Below are 25,387 nucleotides of genomic sequence, written 5' to 3'. Positions count from 1 at the left end.
TAATTGCTCCCAGAGAAACCCAGGTCCTAACCCCTAGGACCAGAATGTTATGTTGTATGGCAAAAAGGAACTTTGTAGATGTGATTAAATTAATATTTGGGGGATGGGGAGATTATCTTGGATCATCTGATTGGGCCCTAAATGCAAGCACAAATCCCTATAAGAGGGAGACAGAGGGAGATTTGACTATAGGTGAAAAAAGATGATACAATGTTGGAAGCAAAGATTGAAGTGATGTGCTCCGAAGAAAGAGGAAGGGGCCACAAGCCAAGAAATACAGGCAGCCACTAGAAAAAGGCCAGGAAATGGATCCCTCCCACCCTAGCCCCATAGCCTCCAGAAGAAACTAGACCTGCTGATAATTTGATTTTTAGCCCAGTGAAACTGATTTTAGACATCCAACATCCAGAATTGCATAAGGATAAGTTTGTGGTTGTTTTGAGCCACCAACTTGGTGGTGATTTGTTTTAGTGTCCATAGGAACCTAATACAATTGTCCCTCCTTATCTTTGTTTTTCTTTTTTGAAGTTTCAGTTACTCATGGTCAACCATGGTCTGAATGCATTAAATGGAAAATTCTAGAAGTAAACATTTTATAAGTTTCAAATTACATGCCATTCTGAGTAATATAAAATCTCATGCCATCCCACTTCATTTTTCCTGGTACATGACTCATTCCTTTTTCCAGTGTATCCACATTATATGTGTTACCCACCTGTTAGTCACTTAGCAACATTATGGTTTGGATATGAGGTATCCCTCAAAACTCCTGTGTTAATGAAGAAGGTGAAATGATTCAACTATGAGAGCCACAGCCTAATCAGTATACTGATCCATTTGATGGATTATCATTTGAATGGACCAACTGGGTGGTAACTTTAGGCAGGTGGGGGCATGGCCAGAGGAAGTGGGTCACTAGGGTATGTCTTTGGGGTTTATATTTTGTCTCTGGATCCTCACTATTCCCTGTCTGCTTCCTGAATGCTATGAGGTGAGCAGTTTTCCTCTGCCATGCCCTTGCACCATGATGTTCTGCTTCACCTTGGGCTTAAAGCAATGAAGTCGGGCATCTATGAACTGAATCTCTGAAACTGTAAGTCAAAAGGAAGTTTTCCTCCTCTAAGTTGTTCTTGTTAGGCAATTTGGTCACAGCAACAAAAAAGCTGACTAACACAAGTAGCTCTCTTGGTTATCAGATCAACTGTCATGGAATCACAGTGCTTGTGTTCAAGCAATCTTTATTTTACTTAATAATGGCCCTAAATCACAAGAGTAGGGGTGCTGGTAATTTGAATATGCCAAAGGTTGTAAAATGCTTCCTTTAAATGCAAAGGGGAATGATTTCACTAAACAAGGAAAGGAAAAAAAAATCATATGCTGAGGTTGCTAAGATCTGTGGTAGGAACAAATCTTCCATCTGTAAAATTGTGAACAAGGAAAAAGAAATTTGTGCTAGTTTTGCCATCACACTTTAAACTGCAAAAATTATGGCCACAGTGCATGATGTGAAGAAAAAGGTATTTTATTTGTGTATGTATATGTAGGGAAAAATATAGCACATATAGAATTTGGATTTATTCAGTTTCAGGCATCCCCTGGAGATCTTAGAACATATCCTCTGTGAATAGAGGGAAGTACTGTAGACTAGCATTGATTGAGTACAGACTTGTGGGTTTTACCTCTTTCAACTCAAGTAATTCTCATCATTGCCCCAGGAAGAAGGTTCTCTCATTACCTCACTTGATAGAGGAAATAGGTGAGGCTTAGAGAAGGTGATACCTGAGTTCATACAGACCCCTGTGTGAACCAGCCTGGGCTGGTTTATCCATCAACTGTTCAGCTTCCCTTTTTTCATGGTGGGGTGTGGGGGGAGCAGTACAAGGGATTGAACACCTGGTACCTAACCACTGAGTCAAATCCCCAGCCTTTTAAAAAAAATTTAAATTTTGAGACAGGGTCTCACTAATTTGCTTAGGGCCCTGCTAAGTTGCTGAGGCTAGCTAGCCTCTAACTTGCAACCCTCCTGCCTTAGCCTCCCAAGCTCCTAGGATTACAGGTGTGTACCACCATACCCAGCTTGCTCTGTTTCTTGATGGAAGTAAGTGTTAGGAGGCTACAGATATAGGTAGAACTCCCTTCAGCAAGTTCTGGGTCCCAAATATGAAAAGTAACATGGCAAAGTTGGAAGTATCCAAAGGCAAAATCATTAAAAAAAAGGACTTCTCCCTAATTTTCTTTTTTTTTCCCTTTGGTGGGGCAGTAAATGTTCCGCAGACACAGATGTTTGTTGGTTCCTTTGTAACCTGCTTGCTGGTGAAGATGAGCCAGGTTTCCTGTGTGCTGGAGTGGAGGGCAGATCCCAGGGTGAGAGCTGCTAAGCATTGGGCCACACTGCCCCCACATCAGATGACAACCTGACAGTTGCCTTCTTTAGAGCTTTCACTTTCTGAAAGGGGGATCTCAGGGTTTACTACTTAGCAAATTTGCAAACAAACTGATTTGTGACAAGTGATTAGATGGGAATGTGTGTTTACTGGAAGGGATAGACAGACGTTAATAGCACTCTGCAGAAGAGTCAACTCATATCATGTCAGTGTGTATTACACACCCAAACCAGCACACACTTACACACACATACACATGCACCAGCCATGGAAAAACCCAGAGTGAGTCAGTGCTTAGCCATCCCCATGTGAGCCCCAGTTCTTACCCTCACTCCCACTTAACTAATGAGAAAAATGGGGTAATATAGACAGATGGTTGAGACTTATAATACCCAACAGTGTCCAAACTGTATCCAGGGAGAAGCCTGGGCCTGGGGGTCCTTGAGGCCCCAGCCCATGGCTCCTGGGATCTATCCTGTGTTCCCGAGGGGACAGTTGGCCATCCTGGGTAATGCAGTCTTCTCTGCTCCATTTGAGGGCCAGTAAGGGTGGGGATGGTGCATTCCTGTTCAGAGTAGAGGTTCCTGCATGGTGACTAAGAGGCCATCCAAGAGTCCCATGGCCTGAGGGGGTTAGGAAGGCTGCAAGGTCACCTTACCGTCTTCGCTGAAGATGGGAGCAGTGTACAGGTAATGGGTGATGCTGGGGTCTTGCTCGAAAGGACATTCCACTTGTTTCCATGTGATGAACTCTCCAACCTGCTTGGCCAGTTCCAGAAATTTCTGCCAGGGTCACACAGAGACACAAAAATGGAGGTACCCACAGTGCCTAAAGTTCCCTGTGAGTGTGAGTGGCCAGCCCTGAGAAACCCTTGCTTCTCACCCTTTAGTGATTTCAGGGATTTGAGGAGGAGCTTAGGGCCCTGCTAAGTGGCTGAGGCTAGCCTCTAACTTGCAACCCTCCTGCCTTAGCTTGGGAGGCTGCTTTAGCCTCCCAAGTTCCTAGGATTACAGGTGGTAAGATTGTGGATGCAGAATCTGTGGATCTGGAAGCCTCATTGTAATGTGCATTTAATTTTAAAAACCATGCCAACTTTAAGAAGGTTGTTAAATAAATAGCAGCACAAAGACACTCTTGGGTGGGGATCCCAGCTCTATGATACCCCTTGATCAGCCCTGGCAGCCATGTCTGGTTCCTAGTACCTGCTTTCCGGATCTGTGGTGGTCACATGAGTTGCAATTTTACCCCAACCCCTTGCCTTGGTTTTGAGGACCAATTCAAGAAGGGCAAAAAACAGGGTATCCTACACTGGTTTGTGTGTCAGGGTCACCTGCGGAGTAAAATTTCACTCTAGGCTGCCTGGGCCCCTGCAGTCTCATCCATGTGGCCTTCAGCCTGGGCTGATCCCCAGGGGTGCAGCAGCTGGGAGTGGACCACCTGCCAGATTGGACTGGATTTTCCCCAAGCTCTGCTGGCTCTCAGGAGTGAGCAGGCTATGGGCAGCATGTGATGGTCTGCAGGGGTGTCTGTGCAGAGGGCAGCTCCAGGCCGAAGGGCCCAGGCATGTGCTCTGGTGCTCATCAGCAGGGGACACTCAGAGCCTTTGGTGGCTCATGATGCACATCTCCTCTTCCTAGCCTCTCTGTGTAGCCATAGTTGTAGTTGATGCCCCATTTTACAGAGGGAGAGACTGAGGCTCATAAAGAGCAAGTGACTGGCCCAGGACTTACTTCCCCTTGGGGAGTTGGAGGCTGAGGGCTTTTGCATCCATCTGTGTCCCTGCTGGGGCTAGCACTAGGGTAGAGTTGGCTCTTGAGAAGAAGAGTCCCTTCCTTCCTGCAGAGTGGGTGGTAACACTACCACATGGTATGCTCTGTCAGTCTGACTCAGTGACCTCCTGCTGCTACTGCCCAGTGTACTCTAGCCCACCAGTCACTCTGACACACATGTGTGTGAGATGGGCCTACTTGGGACACAGCAATCAGCCTGGCCTTGCTTCTGAGGTACTCAGAGACTTGGGTGCTGGGACAAAGTGAGGGATGCTATCTGCTGCTCTGCAGGAGCCCTTAAGAGGTCACAGTGATGGGCTTCCTGGAGGAGGGGACACTTGAGCTGACCGTGGTGTCTACCAAGGGAGCAGAATTCTTTCTTCTCTTTTGCCCACTCTGGCCTCTGCCTAACAGCTCACCCCTGCTGCTCCTTTGGGTCCTTTCCTGTTTCCTAAGCACTGTGTGTTTGTGTAGCCCTGTCACAGCCCTTTGCAGTTGTCACCATGGGCCTATGGGGCTATTTTTCTTATTGCCCTTGTGCTCCTCAAGGGGCAAAAATGATTTGGCTTCACCCATGCTGGGCATAAGCCCCGGCACAGAGTGCATTATCCACATGTGCATGGGCTTCAGAATCCCCCTCTGGTGGATGTGGGGGTGGGGAGATCCTGAGAACTACTACACTCTGTCTGCCTCAAGGTCCCCCATTAGTTTGATGATTGAGGGTCCAGCAGGCTTTTTGGGGGGCACTTTTAGTGGCTGATCTCACTTGGTTGCATTCCCTTCCAAGGTCCCTGGGTCCTACCTCAAAGTTGACATGTCCATTGGGAAGGCGGTTGGCACATCCCTCATTCAGGAAATAGATGTCTTTGATGAGTAGGCTGAAGAAGGGAATGACGATCTGGAAGGGAGAGGGTTTGGGTCAGCTCCCAGGCAGCCTCCCCGTAGGGTTGGCTCAAGGGCAGGAGGCAACCTTGCCAGTAGACACATGCCCCAGGGACCTCAGATGCACCCCTGAATGCTGATGACAGGAGAGACTTCCTGGGCAAGCCCAACCAGCCTCGGGGCTTCATGAATTGTATAAGACTATTACTTACTTTTCCATTGCTGTGATAAAATGCCTGAGATAAATGACTTAAAAGTAGAAAAGGTTTATTTTGGCTTATGGTTTCAGAGGTTGCAACCAATATCAGCTGGCTCTGTTGTTTTGGGGCTTGTGGTGAGGCAGAACACCATGGCGGGGCTACATGGTGGAGCAAAAGAAAGGATGGGCTGGGGGTCCAATATTTCCTTCAAGGGCACACCCCCAATGATCTGCTTTCTCCTACTAGGTCCCAATTTCTAAAGGTCCCACCATCTCCCAGTAGCACCATGGTTGGTGACCAAGTGACCAAGCCTTTAGCATACAGAGCCTTTGGAAGACTTTTAAGATCCAAATCATAACAAAGGATAATTTTAACTAATATGCATCATGGGGACAACATGAAAACCACTAATCAAGGACATACAGGCCCCATAACTCTGGGCCAGATTACGTTTCCTCCCAGGCCCATTGGGCACCAGTGCTGATGGAGCTCCCACTGCATGCAGTGCCATTTACCCTGCGTTGGGTTAGGTGCAAGATGCAGAGTCACAGTGACCCTTGGATGTTTTTTTCTATTACCTGCCGGGAGGGGCTGGTAGAAACCTCACAACATCCCCATCTGGAGGGCTACAGGCCTTTCTCTTAAGTGTACTGGGAGCAGAGGCCATGCTAAGCACACTATTAAACATTCCTGAAACATATGTAAGTCAAATATTCTAAAATTTTGTGACCTGTTTTCTTTTCTAAAAAGTACTTAGTAGTTTGTCATCCTGTCTTTCTTGATGCTAAAGATCCATCCTGATGCACTTATGATGAGACCAAGAGCAGAGCATCATTGCTCTGTTTTCTGAAGGGAGAGCCCATAGAAAGGTTTCTTCTCTGGTCTTAGCCTATGGTCTCTCTGGAAGATAGAGGAGAATGCAGTTAAAACTAAATGCACATTTTAAAGTCATCCACCTATATATAGCACAAGACCTAAATGCACAATATCCCAGCACCCCAGATTTTAGGAACATAAAGTCTGCCCTGCTCCATTGCTACCCTGCCTCAGCATGGATGGAAGAAAAGTAATGGGGACAGCCAGTGCTGCAAACTAGAGGCTGCAGCCACAGCTCAAAATCCAATGTGTATATACCTTTGCTTCAGGGTCCAACTCCTGGGCTGTAAGCCAGGAGGAACCTTGTGACTGTCACATATGGTCACTTGTGTTCTGGGAACAGGGAGACAGACAATGATATGCAAAGACCATGAGATTCAGAGCCAGAGAGGTTAGAGTTTGATTCCTGGCTTAGCTCACAATGTGATAGGACAGTGAGCTCTCCTTGAGACTCAGTCTTCCAATCTGGGAAATGGCAATGCTGAAGCCCATCCCATAGAATGGAGGAGGGGATAGAGATCAAGTGGCCTGCAGATGGTAGGTGCTCAGTGAAGTTAAATTTTTGCCCTTGCTATCCCAACTTCCTGGATTTCTGGCTTCTAGGAGACAGGCTCCTTTGCTCTGGGGTTGGAGGTCTTGCCTCACTCAATGCTCCACCGCATTCCATCAGCCCTCCTGGGACTCATTCACTGAAGAACTCACAGCCTGTACTAGAAGGACCAGCTGGGTAGCATATGGCCATCAGGGTCTGCTCATGTGACCCCTGCTGTAAGACCCACTGGGTGGATGGTCAGGAAGTCCTGGTGGGTGGCACAAGCACATATTTTTCAGCCTGCTTCATAAACTTGACCACTGGTATCCATCCAATACAATTCCAGAGTGATGTAGAATTTCATCTAGCATTTTTCCCTTTAGTTATCTCTCAGGATGGAGATAAGACCTCCACCAACCACAGTAGGGACCTGATTCCACCAACGTTCCTGCAAGAGACCAGATTTGAAAGGTACAAGTCTTGGTGTTTCCTTCCTTAAAACTTGATGACAAGTTTTAAGCCAGATGATTGTTGCAATCCTAGGACCTCAGTACAGTATCCTCTATCAGAGGCCAATCGGAGAATTTAGAGGAGAAATAAAATTGATCAGGATCAGCAAAGGCCCTCCCAAATGCAAATGTATACGACATTTCTTGTGAAAAGGCAGTTTGGGTGAACAAGAACCTAGGATAGTCATTGCCAAAGCCAAAAATGTGATTTAAGGCCACATACATAGAGGTACTACATTTAGAATAAGGCAGATGTAAAACCCTCTGTGCTTGGAGCTACAATTTGATCTGAAACAGAAGGGACTCTGACAGATGGAGCTCTTCAGGGTCATAGCAGGGAGGGGACTGGAATCGCAAGTTAGGCTTGGGACTGTCCATTGAGGCAAACAATGGTGGGGACACGCAGGCTGTGAAAGGACTGGTAGCTAGAAGAGGGAGTAGTTCCCTTTAAGAGAATGTGATCTGAGGTGGCCAAGTCTGGCCCCACAAGGAAGCACTTATCAAGGAAGTTCAAGGCATCAGAGCTTCTTGGGGTGGGGCATGACCTGTTTTGGAGGTGGCGAAGTTGGCCACACTGACGGCATGCAAGCAAGGTGACATGGCTATCTATCATAGATGCTGCTGAAGGGAAGGGGTTGGACCCTGTGATCTTTGAGTCAACCTCCAGATTCCCTGATTGCTGTAGTTTGGATCACAACTGTCCCCCAAATGTCCATGTGGTAAAGGCTTACCCCCGGGGGAGGAGGTGGTAGAGCTGTGGGCCTTTAGGTCACTGAGATATGACCTTGAAGGAGACTGTGAAGCTTTACCCTCTTCATCCTCTCTCTTTGGCTCCTGGCCATGAGATGAGTGGATTTCCTTCACCACTGCCATAGACTCAAAACTTATCATAGAAGGAAACCTCTACAACTGAGCCAAAATAAATCTTTTCTCTTTATAAGTTGATTATCTTAGCTATTTGTTATAGTAACAGAAAGCTGACTAACCCATTGATACAGCACACCTGGACTTTGACCATCAAGGATTCTCACCTACCTTCTCCCGGCTGCTGTGGGCAGTCAGGGAGCGGTGGGCTGCCCCTCGCAAGGCTGTCCTGTAGTTGCAGAAATTCCCTGTTGGGTCCATCTGGTGCTGGAAGAAGACAGGGAGGCATTTGGGCACCTCTTTTCATGGGCCGGCTGGCTGAACCCCTTAGCCCAGCAACCTTGTTTACCTCCAGGATGAAAAACTTGGCTGTCTTCACTTTGGCCCAAGTCTTCTTCAGTCTGGAGACAGGGCTCATGTTCATGCCAGCTGGAAGAGGGAGGGCTGGGCTGGGGAGGGCTTCTCTGGCCTGGATAGTCCCCCTCACGCTCATGAGCAAGGAGGTCAGTGTGTAGCTGCAGTTGCCCAGCCATTTAGGCTGAGTCCTAAGTAGGGCTAAGGTCTGCAGTGGCCTCAGCTTGGGAGACAATGGGCATGTAGTAATGGACAATGTGGGTCCAGCTTGTGTGTGTGTAAACTCTGACCATGTTCCCACCATACAGGCCCCATCCTGGAACTAGTTCCTTCTCATTCTCTTTGGATCTGGGGATATGTTGCCAAGCCCTCACCAAGCACCCTAAGGAGGCTGAGTTTGCCTCAAAAGAGGTGCTTTCTCCAGGCCTTTGGGGCAGGGACATGGGATTGCTGGCTGCCTTAGGCTGCAAACTGCTAAGCCCACACCCACCTGCTGCTCAGAAGAGGGTCTGGGCTTGACCCCACCTGCCTGGCTGTGCCCACTTGAACCTCTTTGAGGATCCTCCCATGGGGGGGGGGGCTCCTGGAGCAACCCACTCACATATAATGGCCATCAGGGAGTTGAAGTTGCCAATGTTGAAGCACTCTCGGGCCACGTCAATGAAGAACTCGATCACCTGGGCCCTCTGCTTCTTCTTGGCTGGCTGGGGACAGGGCACCAGAGCCTTAGTGATATGTTTCTACTCTGCCCTGATCAGACACCCTGCTCACCTGCCCTGCCCTTTTAACCTTCTTCAAATCTATTTCACAGCTGAGGCCCAGGGAAATGTCTGAACCTTAAGGTTTCAGAGCACTTCACAGGCAGAGCAGGACATAGTCCACTGCCAGGGAGACTCAGCTGAGCCCTGCTAGAGCTCCTGTGGGGGTACAGGAGTGACTTGCAGCACAGGATGGGCTGTGAGGCACCTCTGGGAGCAGCTTGATCACTCTTCCTCAAGGCCCACCTCTAGCACCTGTTCTTTTCCCAAATCAGAACACATTGCCCCTTGCCTTTCCTCCCGGTACTGAGCTTGCTCTCCCCTCATTAGGGGCCACATGCTGATCCTGAGGCCCTGTCCCCTGAGCCCCTCCACTGCATGGCTCAGAAACAAACTGTGTCCTTCCCCTGAGCCATCCATCCTGCACTGTCCTGGGTAGGCTCCTGGGTGACCATGTGGGCTTAGTCCAGGCTTCACAACGATAAAATCCCATTTTAACTGTCAGACCAATGGCATGATTCTAGGAAGAGGGTTGGGTCAGTGGTACCCTATATTGTATTTTTTTTCCACAAGTAGACTTTCCTTGCCTATGAAACATGCAGCAATTATCTATTGCCACCAAGAAGTTTGCTCTGGCACCTGTGGGGACATGACACAAGCCCCCTTCAAGATGTGACGTTGGCTTTGGAGAGCCACCTATCATTGATCCTATCCTTTAAAAGGGCAACCCTCTGGGTAATACTGATCTCAAACCAGGTGGGCGATAAAACCACCTCAGTCTATGTGGGCATTGCAGATCAGCTTCTTCCTCAGTGCATCCTGATTCCCCTGTACTCATTCACATCTGTTCCCCAAGCTCTCTGAGCACCTGCTTCCAGTGAGCCCAGCTGGCCTTATAGACTGAGTCTGTCCAATCTGTTCTTGAGACAGGGGCCTCAGGGCTTCACCTTATGGTGCTGGTGTGGGTCCAGAGGATGATTCCTCTGCTATAAGAAAGACGATGGGCAGGCATGGCCAGGTGGACCCTCAACTCAGTGACAAGCATGTCCAGCTCCATGTTGTCAAGATTCCTTGCTTTCCAGGGGAAGCCAATGACCTGGACTTTTTATATGTACTCTCCTATTTCTTAAGAATCGGACAACTTCTCAATCCTGAGCAAGCCAAATCAAACCTCACTGCAGGCCAGGCTGCCTGAGGTGGAAAGACAGGCATGGATGGAGGCAGTAGAGCCCCTTGGGCATAGTTGTGACTACTCCTCACTCCTTGAGCAAACATTAAGATTTCCTTGGTGACAGAGCTCAGTGGGTCCATCCTGGGTTCTACCCTGAGGGAAATGTCACTGCAAGAAAGCTTGGTGACATTTGGTGCCTAGCCAATTCTCAGGTGGACTTAGTCAAGATTTAACTGCCAGGAGAGACTATTGGGGCTTAAGGTGCCCTTCTAGTTCCCTCCCTGATAGGCTCCTCCAGGTCCCAGGCCACTTTTGCCTATACCAGGTCATGCCCACCCTGGCTTTCTACTCACCATGCAGATCTCAGTTGCCACAAGGTAGCACAGCCTGTTGAACCATTTCACATAAGCCTCCAGGTTGTTAGTCTTGTCATTGAAACAGGGCTAGAAGAGACACACAGGACCCCATGCTGAGTCTCTGTCAGTAACTCATTAGAACATGAAGTCAGTTCATGGTTATAGACAATCTGGACAATGCGAAAATCTCAAAACCATCTGGAAACACCAATGATTTGGTATGTAGCTTTCCAATCTCTTCTATATATTTAAGGGTGTATTTCAAAATTATGTGTGTGTGCATACACAGACACATTTGATCTTCATTGTTCATGGATTTTATACTTGCACATTTGCCTACTTCCTGAATTTTATTTGTAATTCCAATAGCTTGTGTGGTTTTCATGGTCATTTATGCGTATGTGCAGAGGAGCCAAAATATTTGTCACTCAACACTCATAAGTGTTTCCAGTTGAGGCTGAACTAAAGGACACTCTGCCTTCTTATTTCAGCCCTCACACTGTAAGTATCCTGTTTCCTATTTAGACTATTTAGAGTCTCCCCCCACCAATTTTTGTGCTTTTTTGGGGGAATTATTTAAATGTTTAATAAAGTTCCCAAGCATAGTGCTGAAGTGCCTTACTACAGAGAAAATATATTTATATAGTTGAGGTAAAGAACAAATATGGAAACTTGAATTAAATTATTTGATAATATTCATGAATCATATTGTACTATTGGTCATGTGTTCAATGTTAATCAATGATATATATTCATATATATGAAATAAGGTGTCTTTAAACATGTAAAACAGGGTTATATACATTGATAGGTTGACAAAATGTGATAAGAATCTTGCAGGAACGTAACCCTGTATTTGCCCTAAAAGTAAGTGTTCATTATTTGCTGATTCAATGTCTGAGATGATATTATAGAACACAACTACTGCAAATAAGGAGAATCAAGTCTCCATGGGAATATATGCATGTATCTATAATTATACATATATGTTTCCACATTAATCTTTTCGTGGGTCAAAAAATATCCTTTGAAGACATAATTTTAAAAGTTGTGTAGAAAAATAAAATAAAATTGGTGTAGAACATTCATGTATACATATACCCGAGCCTAACAGATTAAACTTAAATGTGCATGCTAAAACTGCCAGGATAACTTTCAATAAACAGAGGTGGGGAGGATTAAATGAATTAAAGTTCATATAAGAACTCTAAGCAAACTAGGAAGGAAAGGGTACTTCCTTAAATGCACATCTATAAAATCTATTAATCCAAAAGATGTAAAGAAAGGAGAAAGAAATAGAAAATGTAAAGGAGACAAATAAATAGTGTAACAGAAGGCAGTAAGAGTAAATCCTTATGGATTAATAAGCTCAATCTTTTAATTTTTTTTAAAGAGAGAGAGAGAGAATTTTTTAATATTTATTTTTTAGTTTTCGGCAGACACAACATCTTTGTTTGTATGTGGTGCTGAGGATCGAACCCGGGCTGCACACATGCCAGGGGAGCGCGCTACTGCTTGAGCCATATCCCCACCCTCAATCTTTTAATTTTTTAAAATTCCAGTTTCTTGTCAATTTCAAGAACATGCCCCAAATTCAAGGGCAAATAATAGAAAAATATATGTGATAAATATCACATAGCTATTTAGATGGTTCCCAACTTTTGATGTTTTGACTTAACATTTTCTCAAATTTATAATAGGTTTATCAGGATGTAACTCCATCTCAAGCCAAGCAGCATCTTCATTAATGTCAGACAAAAGAGATTTTAAAGCAAAAAGGAAAAAGGAATCTACGACCAAAAGTATTAGAAGAGATAAAAGACTAACTCCACAACGATAAAGTTTCAATTCATCAGGGATATGTCAGAAGTCTAAACTCTGGGTAAAATAGGGTCAAAATATGGAGGCAAAGTAATCAGAAAGGTGAATGAATAGTCTTTTATGCTTTCACTAGAATAGAAGAAAGGATAAAAATAAGCTGAAATCCAACATTAGAAATTATAAAAAGAACAACAGAATAAATCTAAAGAAAGTCAATGGAAGAAAATGGTAAAGATTGGAGAAGAAATAAATGCAATAGTAAAGAAAGCTGCAATATTCAGAAACAACAGTCAAAAGCTTTTTATTTGAAGACTAATAAAATTGATGAATTTTGGAAATACTGATGAAGAAACAAAGAGAAATATATAGCAAAGGATATTAAAGATAAATCAATATAGATGTGAAGAAATGTAAGGGATAATTAAAGAAGTATTATCTATGTATAACTTTATGTCTATAAGTGTGAAAGCTTAGGGGAAATGGGCAAATTCTCAAAAGAATATAAATTATAAAATGGACTTATAAGATATAAAAATATAAGCAGTCCTACAACCACTAAAACAACAACTAGAATAAACATAAAAACAAGAAAAACCTTGGATCAGTATATAAAACCTCAAATAACAAATGAGGCTCAGTGGTAAATTCTATAAATGCTCCAAGAACAGGTACCCCAATATTTCATATAAAATAGAGAATAAGGAAAGAGAAACAGAGTAGTCAAGAATAGTGTCAGAAAGGGAAATAACAGATTAATTTCACTCATGAATACAATTGCAGAAATCCTAACCAAAACATTAGCACACCAAAATCTAGCCATGTTTGAAAAAAAAAATAATGGCTTCATTTATCCAGTTTTTTGTATATTAGAAATGCAAGGTTGATTCAACATTAATTCAAAAAACTAATATGAATAATCACTTAAAAGTTTTAAAGGAGAAGAGAACATAAGAGTATTAGGGTTCAGAAAAAGAATTTGATGAAATTCAATAACCATACATATAAGAACTCTAAGCAAACTAGGAAGGAACAGGGTACTTCCTTAAACTGATAACGCATATCTAAAAAAAAAAAATCCAATAACAAACATCATGCTCTTTTGTGACTGGTTAAAAGCATTCCTATTAAAGTCAGGACAAAAGAAGGATGTCAGCTATCAACACTTCTATTTGACCTTGTACCAGAAGTGCAGGTTAGCACAATAAACAGGAAAAGCAAATTCTATTGGATCAGGCAGAGTTATTCTGCAACAACTAACACTCTCAATATTTCAGAGACTTAAAATGATACAGTAAAGTTTATCTACCTTTCCTGTCCATCTCAAGTCAGTTCTTTTTTTAATATTTATTTTTTAGTTGTAGTTGAACACAATACTTCATTTTTACTTATTTTTATGTGGTGCTGAGGATGGAACCCAGGGACTCACACGTGCTAGGCAAGCACTCTACCATTGAGCCACAACCCCAGCCCTCAAGTCAGTTCTATTCTACGACTACAATGAAAATAAAAAGAATAAGCCTTGGAAAGGAGGAAACAAAATGTAATTATTTGCAGATGATGTGCCTGCCTACAAGAAATCCTCCAAAGAATGGCGACACATTAATATAATTAGCAAGGTTTTACAATATTGTCAGATATAAAATTGATACATAAAAGTAAATTAATTTCAGGGCTGGAGCTGTGGCTTAGCAGTAGCACACTTGCCTGGCATGTGTGAGACACTGGGTTTGATTCTCAGCAATGCATATAGATAATTAAAATAAAGGTCTATCAATAACTAAAAAACATATTTTAAAAAATAAATTAATTTCTTATACCCAAAACAAGCAGATAGAAAATACAATTACTAGATATGAAAAATTGTGGTATATATGTGTATTACGAATTGTAATGCAAAAAAGTATATGTATAATAGCATAAAGTGATGTGAACATACTTTATATATAGAGATACGAAAAATTGTGCTCTATATGTGTAAAAGGATTGTAATGCATTCCACTGTTGTCGTGTATTTAAAAAAATAAAAAAATCAATAAAAAAGAAAATACAATTACTACATAGTTGAGATAATGAGTAATTATGGAAGCCTGTGCTTATTTATTTGAGAATATGCACTCTTTTTGAACATCCAGAAATATAAAATCACATTTTAAAATAATCTGTGAAAATAGGTTTTTTTCATTTGCAGTAGTAAAAGTATACATAAGGCACCTAGGGCAAAAGTCTAACAAAACCTGTGTAACACTTTTATGGAGAAAATTATAAGCCATTTGAAAGATATATAATAAACCTAAGGAAATAGAAGTACATACTATTTTTATGGATTGAAAGAGTCAATAACATAAATCTGTCAATTCTTCTCAAATTGATCCATATTTAATATAGTCTAACAAAATCTTGGTAGGACTTTTCATATAATTTGACAGATGATTCTAAAATTTAAATGGAAAGGCAAAAGGCCCAAAATAGCCACGCCATTCCTCAAGAAGAACCTGGGGAATTTGTTTTACTGGACCTGAAGACACATCGTCACGCTATAGTGAAGAAGACAACGTGTACTGACACAGATCAGAGGATCCTGAAGGAAAAGTTTAGTAAATTTAGGTGGAGCTTAAGAATTCTTGTTCATCAAAAGCCATGGTAATGAGAATGAGAAGCGAAGAAAACAACTAGGAAAATAAAAGGTTTAGTATCTAGGACATATTTCAAGTAAAAACAAAACCAAAAAATTCCTTAAAGTTTTTAAGAAAATTCACCAGTAGAAAACAGGCTAAAAGTCAGAGATGGGGCATATCACAAAAGGAGGAAACGGAAATGGCCAGAACAGGTGAAAAGATACTCCATTTTCCAAACTTAAAAGTCTGACAATTTCAAGACTGAAGATGTGGAACAAGAATACCTCCCTACTGGGAGGTAAGAGGTTACCTCACCTGGCATTACCTGGAAAGGCTGCCCACGTGCCTACCCTGTGACATAGTAATTCTCCTCCCTAGGTATGTGGAAGAGCAATAGTCCTCAATGTGCTGTCCACAGACTTCTCGGGGTTCCTGGTATACTTTCTGGGGAAAAGTATTTTCATAATAATTTGATCATATTCTTTTCCCCACTGTGTTGAGGTCTGCCCTGATGGTGCAAAAGCAATGGTGGGAAAAATTGCCCAGCAAAATGGCGGGGGGGGGGGAGTGTGACTTATGGATGTCCTTAAAGAGGCAACACTATTCTATTCAATCTCAGCCCGTGAGTACATGTTTCTTATTCAAGTATGACAAAATGGGGCATCAGTATCGAGCACTTTCACTGTATACTCAAGTGTGGGGTTGTCTTGAGGGCAGGACTTGGCTCACCCATGCACTGAACTGGCCATTGTTTCCACTGAATTCTGTTTTTACTTAAAAAAAAAGACTAACAGATGAACTCTATGAGACAAACTCTCATTCTCCAGATTTCAGTATTTGGCTGATATTTCTTAAAAATGAACAAAATGAACCTGTCACTTCAAGGAAAACAGATCCCAGTATTTGTTGCCAGTGATAAAATTCAAGATTTCAAGAGAAAATTGGGAACTTGTAAAACATGTATCTGCTTATGTGGCTTGACAGCTTCTCAATATTTACATACTCTTAAAAAAAAAAAAACACATTTTAAACAACATTTTTTTTTTTTGGTGGTTCTGGGGATCAAGCCCAGGACCTCGCGCATGCTCAGCATACATTCTACCACTAAGCTATACCGCAGTTACAGACATTTTTTAAAATTATGAGATCAGGAGTGTATACATACCTTGTTCATCACTCTACCCTTTTCTCTTGATATTAATGAATGTGATTTTAAAGTACTATACAATAAAATGTGCCAACATTTGGAAGATCTGCCTAACTCAACGTTTCCTCATATTCTAAATGATCAATGTATGATGTTATAAAATCATACCCTCAAGATGCAAGATGTAATGGATGTCATAGCATTCAGAAAGATCATTGATAATATTTTCAGATGTCACATTATAATTAATCTTTAAAAACTATTACTGGCTGAGTTTTAGTGCAGTATCTAACAAGAATATTCACAATTATCTGAAAAGGCTGTCAAAATACTCCTCAATTTTCCAACTACATATCTATGTGAGATTATATTTCCTTAAACCAAAATAGTATATGTCAAGAGACTGAACACAGAAGCAGATGAAAGAAATCAGCTGTCTTCTATGAAGTCAGACATTACAGAGATTTGTAAAAATTTTATAAAACAACATCACTTTTCAAGAATTTTCTATTGCAGAAAATGCAATTTTTAAATGAAATATGTTACTTATGTCCACATGCAATGGGTTATTGTATTTGTGAGTAAATATTTTTAAAAGTTATCAGTTTTGGGATTGGGAGTCTGGCTCAGTAGTAGAGCACATGACTATTATGTACAAGGTCCTGGGTTTGATCACCAGCACTATAAAAAAAAAAAGAAGAAAAAAAAGAAAAAGAAAAAAGAAGAAAGAAAAAAGTAATCAGTTTTATTGCTAATATGATAGTGATAGAAGTAATCAATTATTAACCAAGAGTTCTTTAGGGTCTTCAATAATTTTTAAGAATATAAAGGGATCCTGACCCCAAAACATTAGAGAAGTGGTACCCCACAGAAAATGTTCACTGGTGTATCCAGGGAAACGCATGTAAGAATGCTCACAGCAGTATAATTTATAATAGCAAAAAGAAGGAAATAAGACAACTGTTCATCTACAATTGGGTGGGATAAATAAATGTCATGTGTAATCTAGATGAATTTCACAATAAAAAGGAAATACTTGTAAATGGCCAAACAACACACACACACACACACACACACACACACGCTCAAAAAGTAGCCAAGTCTCCTTCCTGTTCCTATTGCCCTCAGTCCCATGGTCCCATGGTTGTCCTCCCCATTTTAGAGGTCATTTCTGCACACGTGTGAGCTTTGATGTATCACAAAGCCTTCTTTTTTTGTTGTTACACAAATGGTCACATGCCCTGTTTGTCACTCTACCCCTTTCTCTTGGTGATTGGATAGATGGATCTTGATGACTGCATACTTGTGGGCAGCCTTATTCTTTTTCATACTTGAAAGCATTCTACTGATGGATGTACTATACTTTTTAAGTCAGTGTCCACGGGTGATAAGGTAATTATTTGCTTCCAGTCTTTGACCATGACAAATACCCCAAATACCTTTGTATATGTTCATCTTTGTGTTACATGAATGTGTAGATAAATTACTAGCTGTGGAAAGTTGGACCAAAGATGTACATTTATTTATTTGGTGCTGGGGATCTAACCCAGGGTTTCATGTGTGCTAGGCAAGTGCTCTACAACTCAGCTACATCCCCGCCAAAGGAAGTACATTTTTTTTTTTTTTTGGTACCAGGTATTGAACCCAGGGGCACTTAACGACTGAGCCACATCCCAGCCCTCTTATAATTTTATATTCTTTAAAGACAGAGTCTCACTGAGTTGCTTAGGGCCTCACTAAGTTGCTGAGGGTGGCTTTGAATGCGCGATCCTCCCGCCTTAGCCTCCTGAGCCGCTGGGATTACAGGCGCGCGCCACTGCGCCCGGCAAGAAGGACGTTTAAATTGTTGATCTACTATTGCCTATTTGCTCTCTAAAGCCTTGCGACAATTTCATCCGCTACCAATGGTGTAGGAGAATGCCGCTTTCCTACATATCCCCAATATGTCTATCCTACTATGTGATCTTTGCTTATCTAAAGGGTGAAAATGCAATCACATACTACAGAATTTAGTTTGTACTTCTTTTATTAGGTGTGAGAGTACAAGACAGAATGTTTTCAGTTTTGGTTCGGATTTAGCCAGTTGTTAAGCACCAGGGACCCTCTGGTTGGGCTCCTTAGAAGGGAAGGACTGGCTCAAAATCCAGGTGTGTGGGGGACGGTGTCCTGAGCGCCTTCTTCCCTTCCTTTTCCCGCAGCACCTACCAGCCCGCGCTTCCCCGACTGGCCGCTGGAGGGCATCAGCGCCCATCGAAACGCACAGCGAGGGTCCGCGCGGTCCTGGAGCGCGCCGGGGGTTCCCTCCGCGGTCCTCCCTTCTCCCCACCCAGGGCACGTCTAGCCTTCTAGGCTTCCCCAAGACGCGGGACTATCGAGGTCTCAGCTGGAGGTGCGTGAGTGAGTGGGTAGGACTCCTCCAAAGACCCTCCATCCCGCTCTGGGTTCGCCCCTACCGTGGCCGCCCACACGATGGGGGCGAGGAGGGTCATTGCTGGGACAGCTTGTCCAAGAGCTTTCTTTCTACCTTTGTACTGGCCAGAGGGTCCTTGTTCACAAAAGCCTGGACAAACTCCTCAGGTCCGATGTGTCGCAGTCGTTCCTGCATCAGAAGGGAGAGGGGTCGGAAAAACGGAAGGTTTGGGGAAGAAGGGCTTGCTGGGGGTGTGGTAGGGTGGGTGCTCCTGCCTGACTCCCTGACCTTCTTCCCACCCCCCACCCCCCCACCATGAGGATCTGTTTGCAGTCACCCTTCACACGGGGGCTTAGAGATCCTGTTTTCACAGAGTTCAACACCATCCCTGAAGGAGAGATCCCCTCCTTTCCCAGGTCATGGAGGAGTGGGTAAACGAAGCAATGTACCAGGCTCAAAATCAGGTTATTGAAATGACCAGCTCTTTGGGTGGGGGAGGGAGACCTGGTGGCCAGGCATAGTATCTGGGTCAGAACTAAATCCTGGCTCTGTGCCTTCTGCTTGTGAACTCTGGCAAATCATGTAACATTTCTCAACCCTGCAGTGCAATGGGAAGTGCATGTAAGCACTATGGTGAGTACAGAGTGCCATAATGGTGGAGGTGTAGAAGGGAAGAAACCCACTCCTCTTGTTCCTCTTTCTTTGGCTGGGCAAAGAAATTCCCTTTATGAGCAGGTAAAAAGCCTGTGGAGCTGCTCTGGAAAGCTGAACAGGGAGCAATGAGTCCATGTGAGCCCTGGATGGGGAAGTCACTAGTACCGATATCACCAACAGGTGGTATCAGAGCTGAAATGTGAACCCAGTTCTTTCATTCGAGAGCTAAATCCTCAGACAGGTCAGAGGCTGACACCTCCAGCCCTCCTGTTCCAGGCTCCAGGAGTGTTGGGAAACTGACTGCTCCAGGATAGTCTCAGATGCTGACTGCCAGTGCTGTGAAGGGCCTGATCCAGGGTTATCCTGAGACCAAGTAGGGAGGGCAGAGGGACGAGTGGTGGCCCATCAATTGGGTAGGATTCCCAGTTGTTTCCTGCCCTGGGTAAAGAGCAGCATTGCCTGCTTACCAGCTCCACGTGGGTCAGCTGCTGGGCCAGCGTGTAGGGATCGCTACAGATGCCAAGGAGCTCCCTATGGATGGAGGCTGGTGGCTTGGTTCTGTAGGAGATGGGCTTGTCAGCACCCATGAAGCCTTCAGATCCCTGGCCCAAAGCTGCAAGCTTCTGGTGTAGGGCCTGCAGGAGCTGATGCATCCTTTTCCGGTAGGCCTGGTGGGGCATGGGGGGAGGGTAAGAAGGGGTGCTCAGGTCTGAATACCCATTTTTACCTTTGAGGTGGACAGGGTCCATTAGGGCTCTACAGAAAAGGCCAGATACCAGCAAATGTGCTGGGACCTGCCCTCAACCTAAAATAGGATCAACCCCAGGCATGTGGGAGCTGGGGTCAAGTGAAGGCCAGTTGAGGAGAAAGCTCCAGGATTACTGGTGGGAACTGAGAAGAGCACATATCAGGGAGGCCAGTGGGGCTCAAAGCACGCTGTCTGGGCAGCTGGGCAGAATGGGGGGTGTGCTGCCAGGGATCTGGAGGAAGGAAGGAAGAGAGGAAGGAAGACATGGAACAGATCCTGCCCTGGATAACTGTCCCTTGTCTTGGCTTTAAGAGTGACCCCTTCTAAATCTTAAGCCCAGCTCAGAGAGAACTTCCTGACCAGCCTCACTGCTGCCCTCTACCCTGGCAGTATTCTGTAACTCTCTATGTGACTTCTTTTATAGGCTCACTATCAGGGATAATCAGGTTTGTTTATTACCCACTTCCCCCACAACCCCAGAATGACAGTTCCAGAGAGGCAGGGAATTCTGTGTTGTCTTCTCTATGTTATCAGAGTCTGTCCCAGTTCTGTGAATGTAGTGGGTGCTCAATAACCTACCAACAGAGTCCCTTCATCATTCAGCTCAGACAGATGGATTCCTGCTCTGGACCATGCCCTGGGCTGGATGGAAGGATGAAAGGCCATGGCCCTTCTTCCAGGGTAGGCCAAGGGGAACCTACCCTTCTACTCCCAAGGAGAAAGTGATCATTTTTTCCCTTCAGAGACCTCTATTTCTAAAGAAATATACCAATAGCCTGGCTGGAAGAGAAATATCCATATATCCCCAAGGGTTTGGGTCAATAACCCATAGAACAGGCCCCTGAGCTCATGAGCCTGTAGGAAATGTCACCCCTAGAGAAACATGCAATTTCCTATGAACCAAGGATTTGGGTGCTAGCAGAAGAGAGCCGAGTTCATGGCCTCCCAGCAATGATGAAACATCAACTAGACAAACAGGGACCAGAAGTCTCAGAAAACAATAGGCTAGTGAATAGTTGGTATAGTCAGGTAATTTAAGAAAGTAAAGGTGAATTTTTCTTCTTGCTATTTTGAAATGCACAAACCCAGTGACATTTTGTAGCTGCAGTGTCTGACTTACTGGGCTGTGAGTGGCTTTGGGCCTCAACAGTTCCTTGCAGTCTCTTAGGGTTTAATGAGTGCTGCTGATGTCTGAGGTTTGTTGGTGCCCAGTGCTGTGGTGATGATGAGGCTGTCCTCTCTGGTCCGTGGAACTACTTCTCTGTGAAGCGGCCATGGGTGGTTATGGCAAAGCCTCAGGATACAGGGGACAGGATAAGAGCGCACTTAACCTGACTAGCCTCACTGCTGCCCTCTACCCCTGGCAGTTAATCCTAATCTTAACTCTAATCCTAAACCTAACCCAAACTCCTAGAGCTACAGGGGTCAGACGCAGAAGGTGTCCACTGGTTATTTGGGAAATAACCAGTCAGTGGGTAGACTGAGGTCCGACTCTTCTGTCTGTTGCTCACCGAAGGAATGGCCTCTCTCAGCAACACTGCACCAAAAGTGTAATAAAATGCTGCCTTGTAGGTTCTCATTGAGTGCTGGGAAGATGGTTAAGTTAGATGCAGCATGGCCAGCCCTGGTGACACAGTCACTTGTGAGACCTGACATTTCCTTCCAGTTTCCAGTGCACAGCCAGTGTCTCCTGAGTGGCTACACCATTCATCATGTCTCTTTGCTTTCTGGTTTCACCCTCTATGACATCTCCAACCATTCTGTCTCCTCTACAACCCTGGGTCCCTTTGTTCCCATAGTCCCATAAGGGAGGAATTATCACTCTTCCTTTTATAGAAAGAAACATAAGGTTCACAGAGGTTAAGTAATTTGCTCAAAGATATGTAGCTCTGAAAATACCCATGCCCATCTCATGACCTTGTGCACAGCACTTTATTTCATTTAATTCTTTCCCTGTGTGAGAAATCTTTTATAAACACAATGCTAGGGCTGAGGGTGGAGCTCAGTGGTAGATGTGTGTTTGGCATCCCTGGAGGCCCTGAGTTGGATTTCCAGCACATATACACAAAACAAAACAATAATGAGCAAATGTTTTTGGAGCAAAAGATATAATCGTCTTGATTTGGTTACAGCTAATTTATAGAGAGGTGGAAGTGTGTGAGGGCACAGAGGAAACAAGTTTGTCAAAGTTTTGATAACTGTTGAGAATAAGTGATGGGTACAGAGGAGTTCATGGTTACTCTTCTTTATGCTTGGGTATTTTTGAAATGTTTCACGGAAGTTAAAGAATAATTCTCATATGCCTGAATTTGAGGAACAATTTGCTTCTCATTGTAGCTCATAATTACTAAGTGCTGAAATAACTTCAGACCTCCTTGCTGCCAAGTTGCATAGTGGCAGTGGTGAATGTCTCTGGTTTACTGATGAGAAAACTGAAGCTCAGAGAGGCAAAGTACCTTGCCCAAAGCCACACGGCTGTGGTTGCTGAGACTGGATCTGGGCTCAAGTAATATGATCTAAATCCCCTGGCTCTGAGCCCTACGGGACTGACTCACAGTCTGCTTCATTGCTCTTCCCATACTAGCCTGTGTGGTGCTGGGAGGGGAACAACCTGCCACCCACCAGGAAATATCCAGCATAGAGAACCAGTGCAGAGAGGACATCCTCTTTAGATTGGATACCTTCTGTGGAAGAGTGACTTGGGGACAGTGAAGACGTAGGAAGCATCCCTGGCTTAGGCCTGGGGGTATGGGATAGAGACCAGGGAACTCCCATTCTGGTCCACACCACATAGTCTTGGTGATAGGCCTGACACTCTCAGAATAGTGAAGAGGTCATGGCTTCCCAAGGAAAACCAGCTTGTCCCCTGGCACCTGAGACAATGTCAGGCAGGTCAGATAAGGGCAAATAACCCTGTCTCATCATATGATTCAGATCTCACTGCTGCCAAAGAAATCTTGGAGGGAGTGGGGATGAAGCAGGAGATGGAGCTCCCACCTCACTTACTCTGCTCCATGCAGCTCCCCACCATCCCTGTACCATCTCTTCTCTACCCATGTGCTATCATCCACCTTCCCTTTCAGACAGTTACCACTGTACCCACAGGTCCATCAGTTTACTCATCCTACTTCACCTACTCACTCACTCATCCATCTACCCATCCACCCACCCACCTATCCACCACTTACCATCACTTATCATAGTCCTGTACCCATCTCTTCCTGACTCATGTGCTATCACCCACCTCCCCCTTTACAGTTACTTACCCACAGATCCACCAATTTACTAATCTATTCTTCCTCCTACCTTTCTATGTTTACCCATTCACCCACCCTTCATTCACCTTTTCACCCATCTATCCACTCACCTTCCCCCCTTTCATCTCCCTTCCTTCCATCAGTCTTTCCACATTCATTCACTCCATTAATCCACCTGCCTATGCAAATTACTCAAGCACCTATCCTCCCCTATATCCATCCATAAAAGCACCTAACTGTCCACCAAGTTAGCCAGCATCCCTCTTCCCTGCTTCCACTCTCTCCTTTTCCCATCCATCCAAATCATCAACTCTTCCCTGACCTTTTTCTATTCTACATCCTAAACCATTGTCCCATAATCCTGAGATGGATCAAGCACAGAGGCAGGAGGGAGACCTCTGTGGCACAGGCCCAAGATGTGGCCCTTCCAGGTGGCCTGGTGGGTCACAGACCAACAGCCTGACTATGCATCCACAAGAACCCATGAGTAGGTCTTCCCTTCTTGGCCACCTGATGCCGTCAATGAGGGCAGGGCACAGAGAGGTCAAGAAACCAGTCCTGGAACCAGAGGCCTGGATTAGCTCATAGCCCCTCAGTACCTGATTCCTTGATGGGTCACAAAGGGGCTGGTTTTACAGCATGCAGTGTGCAAAGCTGGGAGATCAGGGGACCTAGGAAGCCACAAGAAACAGGCTCAGGCCTGGATATGAGGGGGCAGAGAAGGCAAAGTGACTTCTATCCAGGCTTGCCCACCTCATCACAGGGAGCTATGCGGCCCACCACATCTTTCAGATGCCCGATGGCCGACTCCTCCTGGAAGTCCCGCGGGAAGGTCTCTGTCCACTCGGCCAGTAGTTGGAGCAGTTTGGGGCCAAACTTCCGAACACGGGCCTGCAAGGCAAGCAGAGGGGCAACAGGGATAGGGCACTGGGAAGGGAGGGGAGAGGCCTAGGCTGCACTATGGGGGAGCAAGAGGGGAACAGACACATATTTTGGGGCCAGACTATTTTGCTTTCCTGGCATCCCTTCTCCCTTTCTATGGTGACAGCATCTCAATTTTCCCTGCTCATTCAGGCACACTGTGTTCTAGAACAGCTGACTTTGCCCCAGGGGTGGAACCTGGGGTTCAGCGCTGGCCAATCAGAGCAGAAAACACCATCTTATGTAATAATTGGCTCACAGGTGGGCATGTGACCTAAGCTAGGTCAATGAGATTGGGACTTTTACTGGCCTGTGGAGAAAGGGGCTAGTTCTTGAGATTAGAAGGTGTCCCTGCTGATAGAGGCTGCATGTCACCACGCAGGAGAACCTGCAAGAGCTAGAATGAGGCCAGCAAACCCAGAGAAAACCACAGCAGAGGGTCAGAATGAGGAAGATAAGGTTTTAATGCTGTCATTTAATCCTCTGGAGGCAGCAGTACCAGAGACTTGGCAGTTAAATGAACCGCTTGCCTTAGGCCAGTTGAAGCTGAGTTTTTATCATCATCACAGTACAACCTAACTGACATGCATATAAATAGTGACAGTAGGCAGGATCAGGCCAGTAACAGAGGAAAGATGTGAAGAACCATGGGAAGGCTGGGCTATCAACAGACGCCAGAGAGCAGGGACATGGAATCGAGTGTACTGGGTGAAGGAAGTCTAGTGGAGGCCATAGGACCATCCCAGTTCACAGAGAGCAGGAATACTATTCACTGGGTTTTGGAAACCTAGGACTGGGTTCAATGTGAGCTCAAGGGTTTCCACAGAGCCCCGGAAAACTGCATAGCAGAAAAGGCCTTGGCTCTGTCCTTTTAGGGCCTGGACTGCAGACAAGTGAGAAAGCCCAATAGGCTTCTTGTCAGGAGAACAGGGACAATCACTGCCTCCCCGAGAGGTTGATTTCAGAGGCTCCCTGGTCTTCCAGGCCCTCACCTTGTCCAGTACTGGTTTGTCCAGCTGCTGCTGTTCAATACAGAGGTGGCAGACCCTGGCCAGGAGCTCCCGAGGCTCGATGAAGAGGCGAGAGCTCAGTAGGAAGGTGAAGATATAAGCTTTCTGCAAGAAAGATGGCACAAGCACAAGAGGGCACGGAGGGAGGA

At 44.7% G+C, this 25,387-nt stretch overlaps 1 protein-coding gene across 2 annotated transcripts in view; it reads right to left on the bottom strand.

The window, feature by feature from the left end:
- The window catches only part of Rasgef1c (RasGEF domain family member 1C), an 84,797-nt gene that overhangs the window by 7,299 nt on the left and 52,111 nt on the right, over nucleotides 1-25,387 (bottom strand). The window contains exons 4-14 of one of the 2 annotated variants that reach the window (XM_046457114.2): nucleotides 25,221-25,343; nucleotides 24,061-24,198; nucleotides 19,770-19,970; nucleotides 18,763-18,837; nucleotides 10,653-10,742; nucleotides 8,972-9,074; nucleotides 8,366-8,445; nucleotides 8,188-8,283; nucleotides 4,956-5,051; nucleotides 3,043-3,166; nucleotides 880-2,949 (exon numbers count right to left, since the gene is read on the bottom strand). In XM_046457114.2, the coding sequence (XP_046313070.1) occupies nucleotides 2,855-2,949; nucleotides 3,043-3,166; nucleotides 4,956-5,051; nucleotides 8,188-8,283; nucleotides 8,366-8,445; nucleotides 8,972-9,074; nucleotides 10,653-10,742; nucleotides 18,763-18,837; nucleotides 19,770-19,970; nucleotides 24,061-24,198; nucleotides 25,221-25,343 (1,221 nt within the window). In that variant the 3' untranslated portion in view covers nucleotides 880-2,854. Of the gene's footprint in view, nucleotides 1-879; nucleotides 2,950-3,042; nucleotides 3,167-4,955; nucleotides 5,052-8,187; nucleotides 8,284-8,365; nucleotides 8,446-8,971; nucleotides 9,075-10,652; nucleotides 10,743-18,762; nucleotides 18,838-19,769; nucleotides 19,971-24,060; nucleotides 24,199-25,220; nucleotides 25,344-25,387 lie in introns of those variants that run through there. The other variant, XM_046457113.2, reaches the window with a different exon arrangement.

The sequence above is a fragment of the Marmota monax genome, unplaced genomic scaffold, assembly GCF_021218885.2.
Source record: "Marmota monax isolate L192 unplaced genomic scaffold, Marmota_monax_Labrador192_F-V1.1 WCK01_AAM20220418_F8-fsc00263, whole genome shotgun sequence".
NCBI classification, from domain to species: domain Eukaryota; kingdom Metazoa; phylum Chordata; class Mammalia; order Rodentia; family Sciuridae; genus Marmota; species Marmota monax.
This window is presented reverse-complemented; position numbering and strand designations above follow the sequence as displayed.